At 39.6% G+C, this 18,629-nt stretch overlaps 1 protein-coding gene across 4 annotated transcripts in view; it reads left to right on the forward strand.

Annotated features, from left to right (window-relative positions):
- The window catches only part of TACC2 (transforming acidic coiled-coil containing protein 2), a 150,187-nt gene that overhangs the window by 21,497 nt on the left and 110,061 nt on the right, over positions 1 to 18,629 (forward strand). For all 4 annotated transcript variants that reach the window (XM_068398076.1, XM_068398078.1, XM_068398077.1 and 1 more), the window contains exon 5: positions 8,578 to 8,750. In XM_068398076.1, the coding sequence (XP_068254177.1) occupies positions 8,578 to 8,750 (173 nt within the window). The remainder of the gene's footprint in view (positions 1 to 8,577; positions 8,751 to 18,629) is intronic.

Consider the following 18,629-nt stretch of genomic DNA (forward strand, 5'->3'; position numbering starts at 1 on the left):
TACATTCCATTGTTTATATTCAGTTGGGAACAAAAATACATTCCCAATTTTCTGCATAATAATTTTGCCTATAGCATTTTAATGAGGTGTGCTGTTACCCTGCACGGGCTTTTCTCTGCGTTTGTTGTGTTCACATGATTCACCACTTTTATTCTCTAAATTATTATTTTCTTTCATTTCTCCTTCCATTTCATCTGTTGCACATCAGGAGTGCACAGGCCAGCAGCACTGCTCCACATCCTTTCAGTCAACATTTGCCCACAACAGGGTATCGATGGCAGTTGGCCCTGGGCCAACAAGCCCATTACTGATGCTTATGTAGTTCTAGCATGCCTCTGGCCACCGTATTCATTAATGCTTACTTCTAATGATAATTACTACTGGTCCAATATTCTACGGTGAGTAATGCCAAGTATTTGTTCGAGTTTACACAAAAAGAACATTGTTTTCAGAGAATTCTACATCCATTTATGCAAATGCAGCAAATTCTGGGACACTTCTCACTGCAATGAATAATTATACTTGTTCTCATCTTCCCTGTGAATGAAGGAGGGAGGATGAAAGAAGAATAAAGGTTCAAAGTTATGATGGGATTCTTAATTTGAAAGCATAGTGAGAAGGAAGGTGGAAGACTATTCCTTCTCTTCTGAATTAATGGTTAAAGCTTTCTTCGCATCTGTAAAGCCACCACCATTTCTGATGGGAAATGTACATTTATGGGTACAGATGAAAAGGAAAAAAAAATTATATTTATAAAGAACCTCTATAATTATTTACCACATTTCTCCATTTAGAAATAGGGTGAAAATGTTGGACCTACATTTTCCACAGCTTTGGGTAGTTAGAAATTACTAGGCAAACAAACGCTATCGGCTGGGGAGCACAACAGTTTAGATGTCAGCTTGGAGAAGATTTTCCCAGTAGTATTTTGTATAAATCTAACAGCATCTTCTCAAGTGTTTCATTGTTAGGCTGCTAAGAACCACTCATTAGAAAGCTGCTTTAGCTAAAATTATATTAACTGGAAATTGCAAGTTATGTGGTGAAGATTTTTTTCTCAAGATCAACAACTCTATTCTCTCTCTCTCCTGCTATCTCTCATGCACCTGCCATCCTTAAGAAAATCATCTATGTACTCATCAGGTCTTCATCCAACTGTCAGGAAAGGGATAAAGGAAAATAAGAAGCTGCAGCAAGTCTAGTGGAGTTACAAGGATAACTATGAATTTTCCTTTGCCTGCAGAACATAGATCACATAAAGAGATGGAAAGATTAGGTTAAGAAGAACCATGAAGCCAGTTATATAGCTATGCTTCATTTGGCCCAGGGCAGACTCATGCTACGTACGTTCAAACAGACTAAGGCTCAAACATATCAGCAAGTTCTTGAGAAGACACTTATGTTGACATTACAAGGATCTGAAGATAAACAGTTTAGTGCCCTCAGTGGATTGGAAGGGTCATAAACACGAACAATGAAGCCTGAAGATTTGAATTGCTCTTGCTGTAGCAGAGAGGAAGTCGTGTATTCTGTGAAGAATGCAAAACCAAGGATGAGATGGTGACTATATAAAAATATATATGTATACACACACACAATCCCCACACTGTTTATTTTTATGTTTGCAGACAGAGTCATTTCAGTAGGTATTTCTCAGGAGGGAAAGCAACCCTTTTTCTCTAAGAAAAGGTCGTAGGTACTTACCATAGAATGTTGTAAGCAGAGTTTTTCAAATACCGTTGTTACCGTATCACACTTTGCTTTGCTTCTTGTATTTGTAAGAAGCAGATTAAATGAGACTTCTACCAAATGCCAATTTTTGCATTCCTGACCCTCTGAGGATTTTAGTTAGAAAAGGCATGAACTTAAAATTCTACTCCTGTGAGAGACACGTAAGCCAAGCCAGAAGCAATAGCAAATTACACCATTACTGATTAAAAAAAATCTACTGTAATTGCAAAATTCTGTATGGAATCTCCCTTAAAGAAAGAGTCTGCTTTTCGCATCTGATCATGTCATAATTACATCCAACTAATTAAGTGGTCATGATGTTTGGGCAAAAAAGCAAGTAGTGGTCGTGATGGTCATCCCCCTCTCTAAACTGCTGTAGTCCAGCCACCCTCAGCAAGGGGCAGGCACTGAGTAATGCAGATTGCTGCACAAGTTGTTTATTAAAATGTAGCTCCCTTCAATGTGACAAAACCAAGTTTTAGTGTAATTCTTCACATCTTGACTGTCACGTGGAGTTCAAGCTTGACCCCATATGTCAGGTACCAATTTGTTACTCTCCTGTGATCAGTAGTTTTGCTGACCAGTGTTTGCTGACTGGATTGAAAAGTTCTGATTGTTAAAGCAATACCCATTCATTAGCTAATTTTTATCTATTTTGGTGCCATTTCTCCAAACAATAGAGAAACAATGGTTCTCCAAGGATATAAAGACTGAAAAATCTAATTTACTACTCAGTTACTGTACCTGCAGAACAGCAAGGAAAAAAAAAACAGAAGAGCCAAAAAAGTAGCTGCTAAAACCTGCTCTGTCTTAAAAAATTGCAACAGCCATTTTAAAAATATGATTTCCCAACCATGTGATCTGTACAATTCTGTTTATAGAAAAATGTAACCTTTAAAACTGTTGTTCTTCTGTCCACTTTTCTGACATAGACTGGGTTATTCATATTTCATGGGTATTGATTTCTAGACGGTAGCAGGGTACTAGGCAGACTCATTCAGGAACTGTGAACTGATTGTCTTAAGAATTGCAGCAAGCCATTTTCTGGTGTCTCAGGTCCGTTCTCAAGGTATGGATTTAATGCTGAACAAGAGTAAGGAGGAACATCCTGTTGATTAAGGCTGTGGGTGAACAACTTTTCGCTCCCTTTCTCTGCAGCCAGTCCTGCAATCGCTGCAAAGCATCGCAGGGCAGCCTTTCCAAAGAGCACCATGTGCACGCTCTTCTGCTTGGTGCGAGCCTGCTCAGCCACACACGTGCGAGCCGTTGGGCTGATGAGGTGTGTGGCCCGCTGTCCCTAACTGGGACCATGTGTCCATCCTCCCGATGAGGTCAGCTTGGTGATTGATCCTGAAACAGGAGCCCAGGCGCTGCGGGGCCGACCTTTGCTCTGCGTCCCAGCGTTCACCTGCGCTGCCGCAGCCTGATCCCTGTCCCCGCGGAGGAGGTGGTGGCTGGGAGCAAACAACCAACAGTTCTAGCAGGCAGACTTTAAAAAAACCTATTAAAAAAAAGCCACTTGTAATGGAAGACATGGAGAAAAATAAAAGGTAAGTTCTGGTTTATTGATTGAGACTTGTAAAAGCTTGTTCCAGCTTCCCCCCTAGTAACCAGAGGGAGCTGGTGGGAATGGAAACTTAATGTAACTGCTCAAAGATTACTTTGAGCTAGTCAGAGCTATGGCATGTTCCAGCAACTGCTATAAAAGGATGTGTGTATAATGGAGGAATGTTGCAGAGGACAGATGTAAAAGGAAACAACTTTTATTGAGACAAAGGGGAATCAAGGGAAGTTCACTTATTTGGAGGGGTTTGAGTGTGAATGTTGTTAGGTTTTAAAACCAGACCTGGTTTGTGCTTTGTGATCAGGAGCCTGGTGGCTTGTTGGGAAACACGAGGCTTCTCGAGTTGCTGTAACACACGGCTGTGGCAGTGCCTAATGCAGTTGCTATGGCTTTGAACGAGGAGGGGAGAGTCCGTGTTTTGGGAGCTGAGCTGTGAACAGGCTCCCATGTAGCATTAAAGGAATTTCTTTCTGGTATGATAGCTTTAGCCAGAGTACAGCAGAGCACATAATCCTTTTGGCTACACTGTTAATGGAGTTCTCTTTCTTTTTTTTTTTTTTTTTAACTTTTAAGCTCCTGTTCAAAGTCATCAGGAAAATAAAGTGATCCTGTAGATTTACTTTGTGTTATTGCAGAGTCCAATGCTTGTGGAAAGTTTTAATGTAAATTACATTTCATATTGCAGGAGAATCATTTTATTCATTTAAATAGTACACTTAAAGGAAAAAAAAGTATAGGCTGTTCAGTTTTCCTTCTGTTGTTTGTATACTCTGTGACAAACTTGGTTTGTTTGTTGTTGGGTTTTTTTAATTATCCTAGACTTAAACAGAAAACTGCTGAGAACTTCTGTATTCTGATTTTTAATATGGTTATTTCTTTAAGTCTTTCAATTAAGTAACTTTTTATAATTTCAGAATCAAAAAGGAGTATGCTACATTTGAAACAAATATAGAGCAAATTTAGCTGCAAGCTTCTGTAGTAAATCACTTCAGAGACTGTACGTGTTGAAACCTCAAAAGTAATTTATTTAACAGCAGCTTTCTGATGATATTTTTGAAGAAAACATAGTCTTTCTAATTGTTTTCACAGATGTTAATTAAAAATAAAAAAGCATGCTCTAGAAAGCTAGTTCAGCATCTAATTTGCATAACTAGCTTAAATTTGAAAAACTTGATAGAAAAATTGAATGATGTTTTTCTGCTGGCTGGCATAGATTCACAGAGCATGTTCTTTTGAGATTATTAAATTACATTAAATGTAGAAGACCAATATATAAAGCTTTCCTGTGTTTTGGAATATTAGCAGTTCCTTATACATTTAAATATCTACATTAAAATTTATTTTAGATTATTGTTAAAATCCTCCTTTGAGCTTCTTTTGAAAACACACTTTCCTGGCCATGAGTGCTCTTGCCTGACTAGGTAAGAGGGCAGCTTTTCTTTTTGATCATTCAAACACTTGACAGCCTGGAAAGAAAAAAGAAGGGTATCAACCATTCAAACTCCTCTCTGCTCCAACAGGAGCTATGTTGCAAAAATTGTTTTAATATATCTTAAATTTGGTCATGTTCAGAACTGGAAGAAAAAGAGTCAGGTTTTTCTGTGGCCAGTGACAGTTGCTTAGGGATAACTGGGAGACGGACTATAATATCTTAAACATTAAATCTCTGAAAGCACAAAACTATTTAAAAACATAAAAGTCAAAACCAACCAACCAAACAAACAAAAAACCTCACCAACCCCAAACAACCTATGGAACATGTTAAAAGTAGTCTTCAAAACAGTGCACATAACTAACCTGTTTTGCTGTGATCATTCTCCTTGCCTTCTCAATCTGCCCCTCCCAGTGTGTTTTTGTTTAGATATTAAGACTTGGTGTAACAGCTGATAAAATCACTGGGACATGGGCCCTTCTCTGTGTCTAATATGGAAATATCCTAGTTTGGATGAGATGAGGTGTTCAGGTATAGCAAGCACATAAATGTCTATATTATGTAGTTAACTTGTGAATTACGGAGATGAATAGTAAAAGTAAAATCCAGCAAATTTCTACCAAAAATATTCTGGCCCCAAAGTGTTCTGTGAAGTGTCAGACTCAGGGAGTCAATGACAAATTACCCTGACTCCATCCTATGGTTACGATTTCAAACTGTCCTGGAATTATTATACTGCTGGCTTTTAAGCACCTACGAGAAGTAACGACAGTTTTAGGTCTCCTTGTATTTGTTAGTGCTATTTGAGCTTTGGTAGCAATGCGCTGTTGGATTTATTATATGACAGGCTGATGAGTAGTATTTCTTTCTAGTGCCATAACTGAGGCCATGTTCATGATTAACTATAGGTTATTGTGGGATTCATGGCTCTGGTTGTCAATCCAAAGGATACTGGTTGTCTGCATAGAGTTTTCCTTTAGAGATTTGTGTGCAGGAGGCATCCCTATTATGCTGTGGCTCCAAAAGTGGGACTACTGCAGGCCAGTAGAACAGAGGTTTGTAACCTAAGGAGCCTTTTGAGTTAAGTGGTTGATCTTATGAAAGAGAGATTAATTAGAAGCAATGTGTGGGTACTAAGAGTGCAGTAGGTTAATAACTTAATTCTTTGCCATGTTCCTTTCTGCCATGGAAGATGACAGAGGCTTTAGAAGAAGGAGACAAAACATGCAGCTCTTCGTCTTCTGAAGAGAGCTGTGAGGTATTCCTCACAGAAAGAAAATTTGAGATGGTGGTAGTAGAAAGGAGGGAAAATAAAGAATTAGTTCTCACTGCTCTTGCCAACTGCTCGAGGCATCTGGACAAATTTGTAAATTGGCCTAATTTCTTGGAGTTGTTGGTGTGGTTCTCCCTACCCTCCCTGCCCTTCTGGGAAGGGAAAGGAGGTCATTTTTGTCTGCAAATGGCCTGAAAATTATTGTTCATTTGGCTGCTTTTGTGAGGCATTTGTTTGTGGCCCACCTCCCAGACTGACCCAGCTGTAGCTCTCGCAATAAGACATGATACGTTGACTAAGTAAGAGCATGGCACCGTGGCTGCCTCGCATGGCTTGTTGTGAGTTTACCAACCTGCTGCCTTGCTCTTCTCCTGCTTCCATGGTGGGTCAAGGTCAGGGCATGCTCTGAAAACTGACTCTCCGTGGGGTTGGGCCCACCTAGCTGAAGGAGTTCCTCTTCTGCCAAGATATAAATACCCTCACCTTGGCTTGCTGTGTTTTCTAAATGCTGACTGGCAAGTGGGGTAGGCTCTGGGGTGTGGGTGTAGTGATGGTCTGTGAGAGATGACTGGGCCATGGACGTGCTCCAGCATGATCACATATGGCCCCAGAAGTCACTGTTTTGGTTTGGTTTTTTTTCCTGATAATTAATTTAATAACGCATTTTTTCATAGTTCTTTCTCTCTGCACAGGTGTATGCATGCTGAAATAAATTCGCCATGCAAACTTTCTCATGCAAACAAAAGCAAGGCTGCCCAAAACATAGCACCAAAAGCAAAACAGAGCTCTGTAAGCTAACTAAGCTCTATTTTTACTTTCTTTTTTTTTTCTGGCTGGAAGAAAAAAATTTCCATGTATAGATCTTGATGTTCCAGTATTTTTTTGCGGTATACTGTGGGTTTGGGGCCAACATATATACTTAGATAAATATTCCAAATGCCAGATGTCAGCACATGCTGGGTAAGTGCTTAATAATCATGAAACCAAGAGCCCTTGGTCTATCCCAGCGGAAAGCAGTGTGATAAAGGAGACTTCTGCAAAGCTGTAGTGAAGGGGTTCCTCCAGGGAAAGGCAGAGGATATGAGAGTTAATCAAATTTGCCTTAACTCTAAAGGAAGTCTTTTTATATTTTCAGCATGCCCTGACCTTTTCAATTGCTCACTACATGGGCTTTGCTTGTCCACTGGGTGTCTCTCATTCCTGGCTCTGATCACGACGAGCCTTTGGGTGTGTGAGAGCACACCATGTTCACACAGAGAAGTGTCATTTTGTAAACAATAGCTTTCTGCAATTTATTGACTACTTCTAGAACAAAACAAACCTAAAAACTGAGAGTAAAATACCCCAAGAGATTAGTTGGAATTGTGTACTGTGCTTTTGATCTATGACATTACTCTAAAGTGGTTCTCCTGTTGTCAGTACATACGCTTATGTGTCCTTACGTTAAGTGTGCCTTAGGCTTTTTACAATTGCAGTTAAGAATTAAAACAACAGTGACTGCATGTTGAGGGTGACCTAATGAAGCAGTTTTCCTTCTCTTTCACTATTGCTTGATGTGCCAGAGGATTTGAAATGGAGCTTCTTCATTCAGACATCATTTTTGCTTTACATTTAATTGTTTCTCTCCAGTTCTTTTGTTGTACTTGAAGAATATCCTCAGCTACTGTTCCAAGCAGCTCTTACCAGCTCTTCTTTGCCTTCTAAAGGTACTTCTGCCAAAAAAAATCAGCAGGAAGGTGCCACTACCTGTTGTAAGCAGCCCCATAGGGGTGTTGTAGAACCCCAGAGATTTGCAGGCACACCACAGGTCACAGCCCTGGCACTTGCACAGGACTCTCTTCCTCCCTGGAGCAAAACCAGTTTGCAATAGAAACAAAACAAAACAAAAAAACCCCCACTCATGTAAAGGCATGTCTCCACGGGTGAAGATCCTGGGTAAATATTTACCTTTGAGAAGAGGTGATGCAGCATTACCACATTTGTGTAATAGCATTTCTGTAGCTATTACTACAGAAACTGCAGAATTTCCTGTAGCTGTTATTATAGAAAGGCAGCCTGGTGAAGAATCAGGCCCTGCATTTCACTTCAGAGGCATTCTGAGTTTTGTCGAAGTGGGAGGAAAAGAATCTGGACTTGGATTCAAGTGCTGGGTCTTGACACGGGCTTTATCTCTAACTTGACTCCAAAGGTACTGTTAATATTTTGAGTGTCAAAGTTTAAAGCCTGTTTCCATCCTTTCTCATTTTAAACTTTCTTGGCAAAGAAGCATTTGCCATGCTTGGAAAAAGAGAAGGTGGTACCCTCCTTGGGTCAGTAAATGCCCTGGCTGCTTTAGAACAATTGTTGCATTCTTCCCTCCTTCTTCTTTTCCTAGTATTTATTTTTGGTTCAACCACTTCCTTCTGGTTTTCTGTCATTAAGAAAAAAAAGTCTTGGCTTTGGAACCTGCAAGTTCCGTCTAAGTAGTGAAATGTACCACAGAAGTTGTCCGTCAGTGGGCAGACCAAAACTCCTTAAGCTTATGTATTCTCCAAAATAGCAGTAGTTATTTAAATTGTTCTTTTTTTTTCATTCTAGAGCCCTCCACAAGATTCAGAATTAAGCCAACCTCCTGGCAATGGGCACGGTTTAAAAAGCAACCCTCAGGAAAACAGCACAGAAAGATCTGGAGGTCAGGACATCTCAGATCTTCTTCCTACTGCTGTGCAACTGGCTGAGAGCATATCCCCATCAATTCCAGGACCTACAAGGTAAGAAATCATGTTTCTTCCTGTGAATAGAATTGAAGCCTGGCTGCTGTTGATAGCTGGGGACTGTTCATTAAGTTTCTCTTCTTATGTAACTGATTTTCAAAATCTGTCATCCTGATGAATGATGATGATGCAGTATTCAAAATAACCTGACAAAATAAGGCTACTTACTGTTTACCAAACTGACTTTCTCGCCTTACTGCATAGCTATAAACAAGACTCCAGCTGTTGTAGTAACCCTTGACCTAAACTCCTATGCTTTTTGCTCATACTAATAAACTCTCATCTGAGACAGAGAAACATTGAAGTGTCATTTGTAGTTATATATGACTGTGAAGTAAGATGGGACTGTAAACAATTGCAAAATGCCATGCTCAGCTCTGCATAACAATCCTACTAAGAAGTACCAACCCAGCTAATATACACTCTTCTAAATGTCTTAAAATTCACCTAATTAAATAAATAGGACTACTTTCAGAGTTAAGGTATTCCTCGGTGCTATTAAGGATGGCAGAAGGTAACGTAATCTAGATTTTATTAAATATCCCAAAGGGAATATATTGTCTGAAGCATTGATACTTTTTACTTGAATACTGGAATTTTCTCATGCTACTAGGGTTTTCCTCTGTTGAAATGAAGAAATTACCTAGTACCAGCGTGATTTTAACATGGGGCTGAATACTTTCCAGATCATCAATGTTACCTGGGATAGAATGACAGATACAACTTAGAAGGAGCAGCAGTAACTTGCTGATAAATGAGTAGGATTTTTAGGCTGTGAGCACCTTTTTAAGTGTTTTCATGAAATTTCTTTAAGATTGGAGGATTCACTGCAGAAAGATTTGCCTCATCCTTTTCAAGTGAAGTATGTGTGATTTGGGCCTTTTTCTGTTTCCACCAACCCTGGCTACCATTTCTGATTGCCACTGTTTTTGAAAGATGTAAACTTGAGAAACGAAAAACAAGAACAAACAGTTGTCAAGTAAAATATTTCAAATGCTGTTAAGTTAATGCTGTCTCAGGCAGTAAACTCTTCTTCTCCCTTTTTTAGTAAGAAATTATGAAGCTTAAGTATTTCTTTACTGAGAGGGTAGTCAAACACTGGAACAGGCTTCCTAGAGAGGTGGTTAATGCCCCAAGCCTGTCAGTGTTTAAGAGGCATTTGGACAGTGCCCTTAGTAACATGCTTTAACTTTTGGTCAGCCTTGAAGTGGTCAGGTAGTTGGACTAGATGATCATGGTAGGTCCCTTCCAATATTCTATTCTATTCTATTCTATTCTATTCTATTCTATTCTATTCTATTCTATTCTATTCTATTCTACTCTACTCTATTCTATTCTACTCTTCTATTCTATTCTATTCTATTCTATTCTATTCTATTCTATTCTATTCTCCTCTCAAATTATTGATGTCACGCAACAGTTTGTGGCAGTTTAAGTCCAAATGCAGGTATTAAGTAAGATCATAATTGCCCACATCAGGGAAATTTCAGGGAAACTTAGAGACATGACATAATCTAAAAAGATTTACCAAGAAAAAGCAGATTACTTTCTGGAAGGGACAGTTTGGCGGTGCTATGAAGCTCTTACAGTTCAGTAGGTTGTCGTACTTCAGTACACATGCAGGAAGATATTTACTATTAATTATATTTCTTCTGACTGCCACTAGCACTTCTTAATTATCTACCAAAAATAATAAAGTCTGAGCAAGACTAAGACTGCAAAGTCAATTTACAATGATAAAGGTATTTAGGCTTGAAGTTTAAAGTGCTGAAAGGTTGCTCTTCTTTCCTAGAGATGTATGACTATTTCTTTTCTAGTGTGGCATCACTTTACTATCTAGCACCAGGTCTAGACACGAAACAGATGTTCCTTGGATGACTTCCTCATGTCTTTGAGAGTGTCTCTCCATTTTCACGTCAAATGAGGAAAGCCATAGATGTCTTTCACACTAGTTAGAAAAAAAATGAGTTTGGAGTTGTGATCGCCTACAAGAAAGCTGGAGAAGGACTTTTTTACAAGGGCATGTAGTGACAGGACAAGGGGTAACAGTTTTAAACTGAAAGAGGGTAGATTTAGATTAGATATTGGGAAGAAATTCTATACCGTGAGGGTAGTGAGACACTGGCACAGGTTGCCCAGAGAAGCTGTGACTGCCCCCTCCCTGGCAGTGTTCAAGGCCAGGTTGGTTGGGGCTTTGAGCAACCTGGTCTAGTGGAAGGTGTCCCGGCCCATGGCAGGGGGGTTGGAACTAGATGATCTTTAAGGTCCCTTCCAACCCAAACCGTTCTGTGATTCTATGATGATTCTATGATGTAAACTTGGACAGGGTGAGAATTTTAGATGTATATTTTGTTTGTTTGCTATTTCAGTTAACAAATACTACATGTATCCTCTAGCTTCTAGTTTCTCTCGACAATATTGTGCATAATCACTATATTGTATGTGTGTGTAATGGTGAGTGATCATGCTGCCCTAGCTGAGGAAAATATACATTTCTTGTAAGCTACTTAAAACTTGATGCATTCTGATTTGTGACAGTAAAATATTCATTTTCTGCTATTCTTATCAGTATGCAGGTTATATTATGGGAAGGGGGAAAAGGTTAGAGAGGAAATGATGAGTATTACTAACTGCTGAATTTTATAGTAGGCCCATCATGACTAACATTCCTGCAAATTAGAGCTGTTTGTGAAACTGCAAAATGTCAGGTATTAGTCTGTGTACTTAGAACTGCAACACCTGTACACCTTCTGACTGACAACATTTGTACCAGCATCCACCTAATACAGTGTTTCTGCCAACTGCTAAGACCTGCCTTATATACTGCCTCTATCCTGTGAATGAAGCAGCAGAAGAACTCACCTCAGAGGTCTTAAATTGTATATTCTCTTCTTGTTTCTCAGAAGGCATCTCTGTACAATTACTTTCTTGTCCGTGTTTTAAGGAAGACATATACACAACTTTCTCCAATGGCTGCTTATACAGACCTTCCAACTAGCTACCAGGAAACTGGTTGGCATAAGACCACTATGAAACGCTCAAAATGGAAAATGTGCTTTCAAGTCCCTGACCGAATACTAACTCTTAGGAGTGAACCTTATCAAAGCAAATGATCTCTCTGAATTTAATTTGCTGCACCTGCAAAATGGGTATAGGATGTGCACAATGTAGCACATTAAAGAGTAAAAGACTCTTACATGTTGCCAGAAAGCAGCAAGAAGTATGCAGAGACTTAAAACTTTCCAACATTCTTGCTCCATTCCTTTGTGGAAATGTAAGGAACTCAGGTACATGAAATCAGCAGGACCCTACCGAAGAGCCCTGAGGAAATAGCTCTCCATCACTTCTGTGATGTTTGGTTCATTTTTAAAGTTCAAAATATATACAGACAAGGAGGGGACTTTGGGGGAGGGCAGTTTGTTTTATGCTGGTCAGCAATACCTCCCTTTACTTCTGTCTTCAAGAAGAAAATAGTAGGTGGCAAAATCATACCAAGCAGCCAGGAATGAAGCTGTATTCATCCATGCAGTGGGGTTTTGTTGCTCTCACCCAGTCATCTGGTGAAAACCTTTCTTGATGAAATGCATGTGCAGGCAGAGCTAGGAACGAAAAGGAAAGCTAGGGATGAAAATATTTGGGGGGGTTTTGGTGGTGTGAAGAAGAAAGTGTCAGCTTCAAGTTTCTCTAGTCACTCAGATATCAGAAACCATTTAATACATCCCACAGACAGATCTGTGTCACTGCTGGTACTGGAAGGATGTGCTAAACTTCTCAGAGCTTCATCACCTGAATATTTGACCTGAGACTTGTAAAATTTCCATCGGTCTTGCGTCTTCATATGGGCGGACCTTTGTATCTTCAACCTGTGGGCAAAGTTGGGAGGTCCTGCCATCAAAAATGGCCTTTGTGGGAAACAAAGCTACAAAGTCCTGGCTAACGACCTCACCATGCCTTTTAACACAACAAGGAATGGCCTGTCTTACTGGTGGAGTCTCCTTTGAGAATGCAGAAATCTACTAAATGTGTTGCAAAACTTATAACCCAGTTCTGTTCTTTCGTTTGGTGACTTTGGTGTAGCAGAATTTAACCCTCACATTATTGTATCCATGCTATTCTTTTTCAAAACCTGCCATTCTTTGTAATGATGCTTTGGCATACTGTAGGTCTCAGAACGGCAGCTTTTAAAAATATTTATTTTTTCATCTCGAAGTAGCAAGTATCTCTCTTCTTCCTACTGTAGTGATGGTAGAAATAACTGGTTAATAGAGTCTGATCTGAAGCCAGAAGTCATCCGATAAGGAAGTGGGCCAGATAATTTTCTCTCTGTGGGTCTGAATTTTAGTGGAGGCACAAGTTCAGGCTCCAGCTATGAGCATGTATAGGAGTATTAAGCATGAATGGGAAAATAAGAAACACTGGAGCTGAGGTGCGGTGTGTGATGGTTTACATTAGCGTCAGCAATTCTTGCATGTGGCCTTTTGGAAGACCGTGTTAAGTGAAGAAGCAAGTAGTTACACACTGATGTGGTTTGAAACAATGGACTGAGTACAGCTAATTAACCCAAGGCTACGCTGTCACCCACCCAGCACATTAATCTGTCCAAACTGGTGTCAGAATGGGCCAGTGGTAGTAATGGAGGCTGTGGGGTGTGGTCTCTTATCTTGGGTTTTGAATATTTGTGGTTTGGCTGCAGCAAGTGCAGTCTTGCTTTTTGTTTTTTAATATTAGCATAAGCATTTTATACTGTCCTGTGACCAATGCGCATTTTTTAAAATGCATTGCTCAAAAATGGCATAGCTGCAGCACTTGAGGGGTTCCTTTTCAAAATGTGAGTACCGAGAACACTCAGACTTATATTCTAGCTGGCTAAAACAGCTTTACACTCAGCGTGCGAAATTATGGCTCTTGTGAGATGAATGTTATATGGACGAGTCAGCTTGAAGGGATTCCTGAGATTCTTGTTTCAGGAAAGGTGTTAGATGGGCAGGAGCTCAGGCAATTACTTTTTATTTAGCTTTACTCCTGAAACTGCTGGCACATGCCTGTTTTGGGTGGCTTCTAAGTTATATCCTGCCAAAATAGAAACGAAGACAATAAACGGAAAATCTTTGAAGTTTCAGATTCCAGGCTGTTTATTTTTAACTCGCTCTCATGTGGCGCTTTGAACACATCTTTTCCACCCTGAAGTGAACTCTTACAGTCTTAAGAGTGTATGACCTGCCATCTTTGGATGGAGTATCTTTGTGTGGAAAACTACCATGTTTGCTTTTTTCCAGTCTTCTGGGTGGCTTTCTTCCACCCTCCACAAATTCTCAGAAATTGTTTCAGTCACTTTTAAATTCTTGTGTTTTAGAATTCAAAACATCTGTGACTCTTGTTTTAAAATACCCTCAGTCCAAGATTTTTTTACCTGTTTCTCACTACTCCTGGATGCTGAAAATTAACACTGTCAGCAATTAATCTGTGTGAAATAAAAATGCTGAAGAGCTAGAATAGTTAGCAAGCCTCAGGCTTTGCATTGGTGTCTGCGTGAGATCTAACCATGCCTTTTTCCTGGTGCACACATGGAGGAAAATGCCTGGGGAATCCTTAGCTGGACAAATCTACCCTGGAGAGGCATTTTTTCCTGTAGGTTTAGGAAGAAGGAGATAGAGCAATTTAAAAGGTACACACCCAGAAGCAGTTCAGGGGAATAAGCACTCTTCGAGGATGAACTTGGCCGATCTCCCACCTGGAGTGCTGCGCACAGATCCTGTGGGACCCACAGAGCCACTGCAGAACGACAAGCTGAAGCTGCCACGCATCCTGTGGGACCATCCACTCAGTGCCATGCTTCCTGCTGACTCTCCGGATATCTTGGATGGAGACCAGGAGCCGGCTGTGGAACTGGAACTGAAGATCTGGCCATGTTTGCTTGCTGCAGCAGTAGTTCAGCTTACTTTTTAAATGTTAGAATAATTTAGTTCAGTCATACTTAAAATATCGCAGCCCTGCATTTTATTCTATGTATGGAAGAAAGTGAAAAGTGATTGGGGGTGGGGGAGACGGGGAGGACAATTCCCAGGAGGATCATATAGATCATTATTCCTGCTTCACTTTTTCCTGAAAGCTTAGATATACAAGGAGGGTGGGGGAAGCTGGCTGCTGTTAGCAGCCCTTCAGCGATGATGGATTTCTCATGTGTTTGTTTACTGAAAAGTTCAAATAGTGACTAGCTCTGCCTCTAAAACTCTGACTTTTTTTTTTTAAAGGGAATGTGGAAATTATTTCCCATGATCCTAATTAACTTTCAATACCTCTTAGGGACAGATTGAAGTGTGGGATTCTTTAAGTTAACTCAAGTCCTCCAGTACAGTGTGTCCAAATGTGTAAACTCAAAAAGTAGACACTGATCTCTCATGTGTCAGGGGACACAGAACAGAACCATTTGAGAAGCAGCTATACATGTGCCATGGCTGCAGAGCTGGCTGTACATTTGTCCCCTTCAGTGCCTTCTAAATTCATCCTCAGATTTCAGGCTGTTATACTCCAGGGAATATAATCACTCAGGCTCTGAGTTACATCAGTATGGATAGCAACCGCATGTGACCTCTGGGTTTCATAGGCTTTGGCACTTGGTGCTTTTCGCTCACAAGTGTGACTGGGTTGGAAAGGCTGCCTGTCTTTTCAACAACTACTGCATGTTTTAGAAGGAAAGCAAAGGAATAAGAAAAGGAAATTTTAAATTATCTGTTATTTTCTATTGTTGGATCATTATTTCTTGTTGTTTACCAAGTAGGCTTAAAATCTTTGGGCATCTCTACCCTCCACACCCCCCGCCCCACCCCAGATAGTAAACGCCAGAGAGCTTTTGTCCAGCTGCTGCTGGTTTTATCTTGTGTCCCCTTGTGTTTGCTGTGGATGGCAAAACAGAGTAATGGAAGTTATGACTTCAAGTGTTAATGGCTGGTAGATTGGGTATGGCTGTTAATCCAGAAGTATTTATGGTGGATGCACCGTTAAGTCATCGATTTCTTAACACCCTTTGTAGCTTCACACCCTAAACACAAACCAGGCAGTGCTGTCCTAATAAACATCTTAGTAACTGGGCAGTGCTCTTAAATTGTTCCAGGATAATTTGAACTTGCCATAATAAATTCTGAAGGTGGAAGAGGTTAACTACAAGTATTAAAAATGAATCAGTAAATTTGCAATGGGCTTCCAAACAAGCAATTTCTCAGTAATTATTTAGGCAAAACAAACAGTTTAGACATATGAAGATTTAACTCATTGTTATTTGATGTTGTAACTGGAAGGATAGCATTCATATGGTCAGTATCTTAAGGCCTTGAACATGCAAATCCTTAATTGTGTGCTTAACTTCTAAGACAAGGGAAAATTTCCCTTCGTTAACTCTTGAGTGCAATGGGACACTTGCATATTCCAAGATACATATGCAGCTAGGCCTTTGGGTGACTGCATTTTCTTTTTTTTTAACATATCGTCAATTACATGCAGCAATTATTCCTAGTAAAATGACTCTGTCTGCCCTAAGCTCTACACAAACTATGAGGAACTCTAATGTTCTTCCATGCTTTGTCATTTGCATGTTTTGTTTTAAATATTCCCCTGCAGTATGAATTTTTCCCTTAATAATATCAAGCTAGCTCAGATTACAAACAAGAGAGAACAAATAACCACAAAAGAGAACACATTTTATTTTCCTGTATTTTTAAAAAAACAACTTTTAGGGTCATAGCTTTATGTTGATCGTATTGAATGGGTTGTCTGAAAATACATGCTCCATGCACATAATTATTGATTGCTAATACATTTTCATGTAGTTTGGGTTTTACTCAGGGAAACTATCTTCAGTATGTGCTGTCATTTCCCTGTAGTGTTATTCCCTTTAAAAAGAGAAGATAATGGGACTAGGTGTGACCTTAAGAGGTCATCTAGTCCATCCTTCTGTCCTAAAGCAGCATCAGCTGTGCTTAAGTCATTCCCAGCAGATGTTTGTCTAACCCCAGCAGTGTCTTGCAGATAGAAAAGCAAGATTACAAAAAATGAAAAGGAAGATGTAGGATATGTTCCCTATATAGTTTTCCTTGTTACCTACATCAGGAGAAACATAAATTGAGATATCCAAACAGGTCAGTCTGGAGATATCTTCTTATAATTGGAAAATTGAACCTTTCTATGTTATGTCCTGAATAAAACATTGAAGCAAGATGAAGTAGCACAAATGATGAATGTGCACTATTTCATTCTAAAAGTGATAGTTTAAGTTGCTGTCACAGTGCCAGCACTGTCATTTTAATTTTGTTCAGCATACATTAATCACGAAGTTGTCCCAATTCCTTCATCTACTCCTGAGTAAAATGAACAAATTTTCAGCATTATTGAACACCAGAGAAATTGTTTTAGTTGATTCATAATGCTGAATAGCTTAGTTCATACGATTGCCATCTGCCCTTGAACCTGCTAAGTCACAGGTCTACAACTATGACTCTTTACAAAGTCGCTACCAGCATGGCAGTAGATAGTTCATGGGTTTAGCAATTGTATTCAAGAAAACTTAACCACTTCAGACATGTTTGGAACTGTTTCATATTTAATAGGTGCAAATAGAAGTCTAAGGTGTCAAAGAAGTCATATCTGTAAAGATCTTAGAGACATTTTAGTCAGCTGAAATCTGTAAAATGCAAATATATAATGATGTATAGTCTGTTTGACGAACATTACCAATGTTTCAATCCCAGATTCATTAACATGCTTTTCCTAACTCAGCTGACAAATTGGATTAACAATGAGTAAAGAATCAGAGGTTAAAGATAAGTAATAAGGAGAAATTGTGATTGTAGTTGGTGCTTTCTACTTTTTTCAACACTCACTTTCACAGAGGTTATAGGGCTTCACCACCCCCACCCAGTATGCACCCAGGTTGTTCTTGCCCTGAACACTGTATCTCTGACAGGAGTGAGTTTCCAGGTTGAAGAACCCTGAGCACACAACTGCTAATGAGCAATTTAATCAGTAAGAAGATAAACCTGCAACAGGAACAAAAAGCTGGAATGACAATTCACTTCCACTTCTCCATCGCCTCCCCAATTCAGTGTTGTGGTGTGTGCCCCTCCTCTTCCAATTAAGAGTCCCTGAGTGCAAAATTAAAGTCAAATGATAAAGTCTGTTCCTTCCTTAGGGAAAGCCTCCTGGCATCTCCTTGTTGTTTGTTCATGTCCCATCATGCCCCATGTTGTCAGCGATCCAACAGATACCAGATGTTGCATTGCCACCTGTGTTGTTCCCAGTGTAGTAAGTTTTATATAGACAGGTGTTTTCAGTGTGCTAGGAAAAGAAAAAAAAAGGGCAAAAGAATTTTTAAAAGTTTAAATAAAATGTATTACTGTTATAAATTAAATGCACAAACTGATGCCAAGCATTGTTGAAACTTGGTTAAACTATAAATTAATTGTATGGTATAGATATTTTAGCTTAGATTTGAGGCTTGTCCTAAATATAGGCAAATTTCAATAGCTCTTTAAAGACTAGTTGATTTTCCATTGTAATGACTCTGAAGAAGATTTTCAGGGTTTAAGGCTCACGTTCAGCCCTCTCATAAAGAAATTGTCCTCAGTATAAGAAGGGGTTTTAACCCCACCTGGAAGTGCATTTTGTGTGCGATAGCACATCCCAAGAGCATGGGGATTTAATGCTGTGTCGACAGTTACCGAAGGGGCAGTGTTTGTATAAACATGAACCTAAACTGCAGGGACCTGAGGGCTGGTCACTGACCCACTTTTCGGTCAAGTACTTTGTGCATAAAATTTGGGCAGAGAAGGGGAGAGAGGCTTCTCAGGTTTCTGGAGATTACTTAAAATCCAATCTATGCTCGGC

Source organism: Nyctibius grandis, chromosome 4 (assembly GCF_013368605.1).
Source record: "Nyctibius grandis isolate bNycGra1 chromosome 4, bNycGra1.pri, whole genome shotgun sequence".
Taxonomy (NCBI): domain Eukaryota; kingdom Metazoa; phylum Chordata; class Aves; order Nyctibiiformes; family Nyctibiidae; genus Nyctibius; species Nyctibius grandis.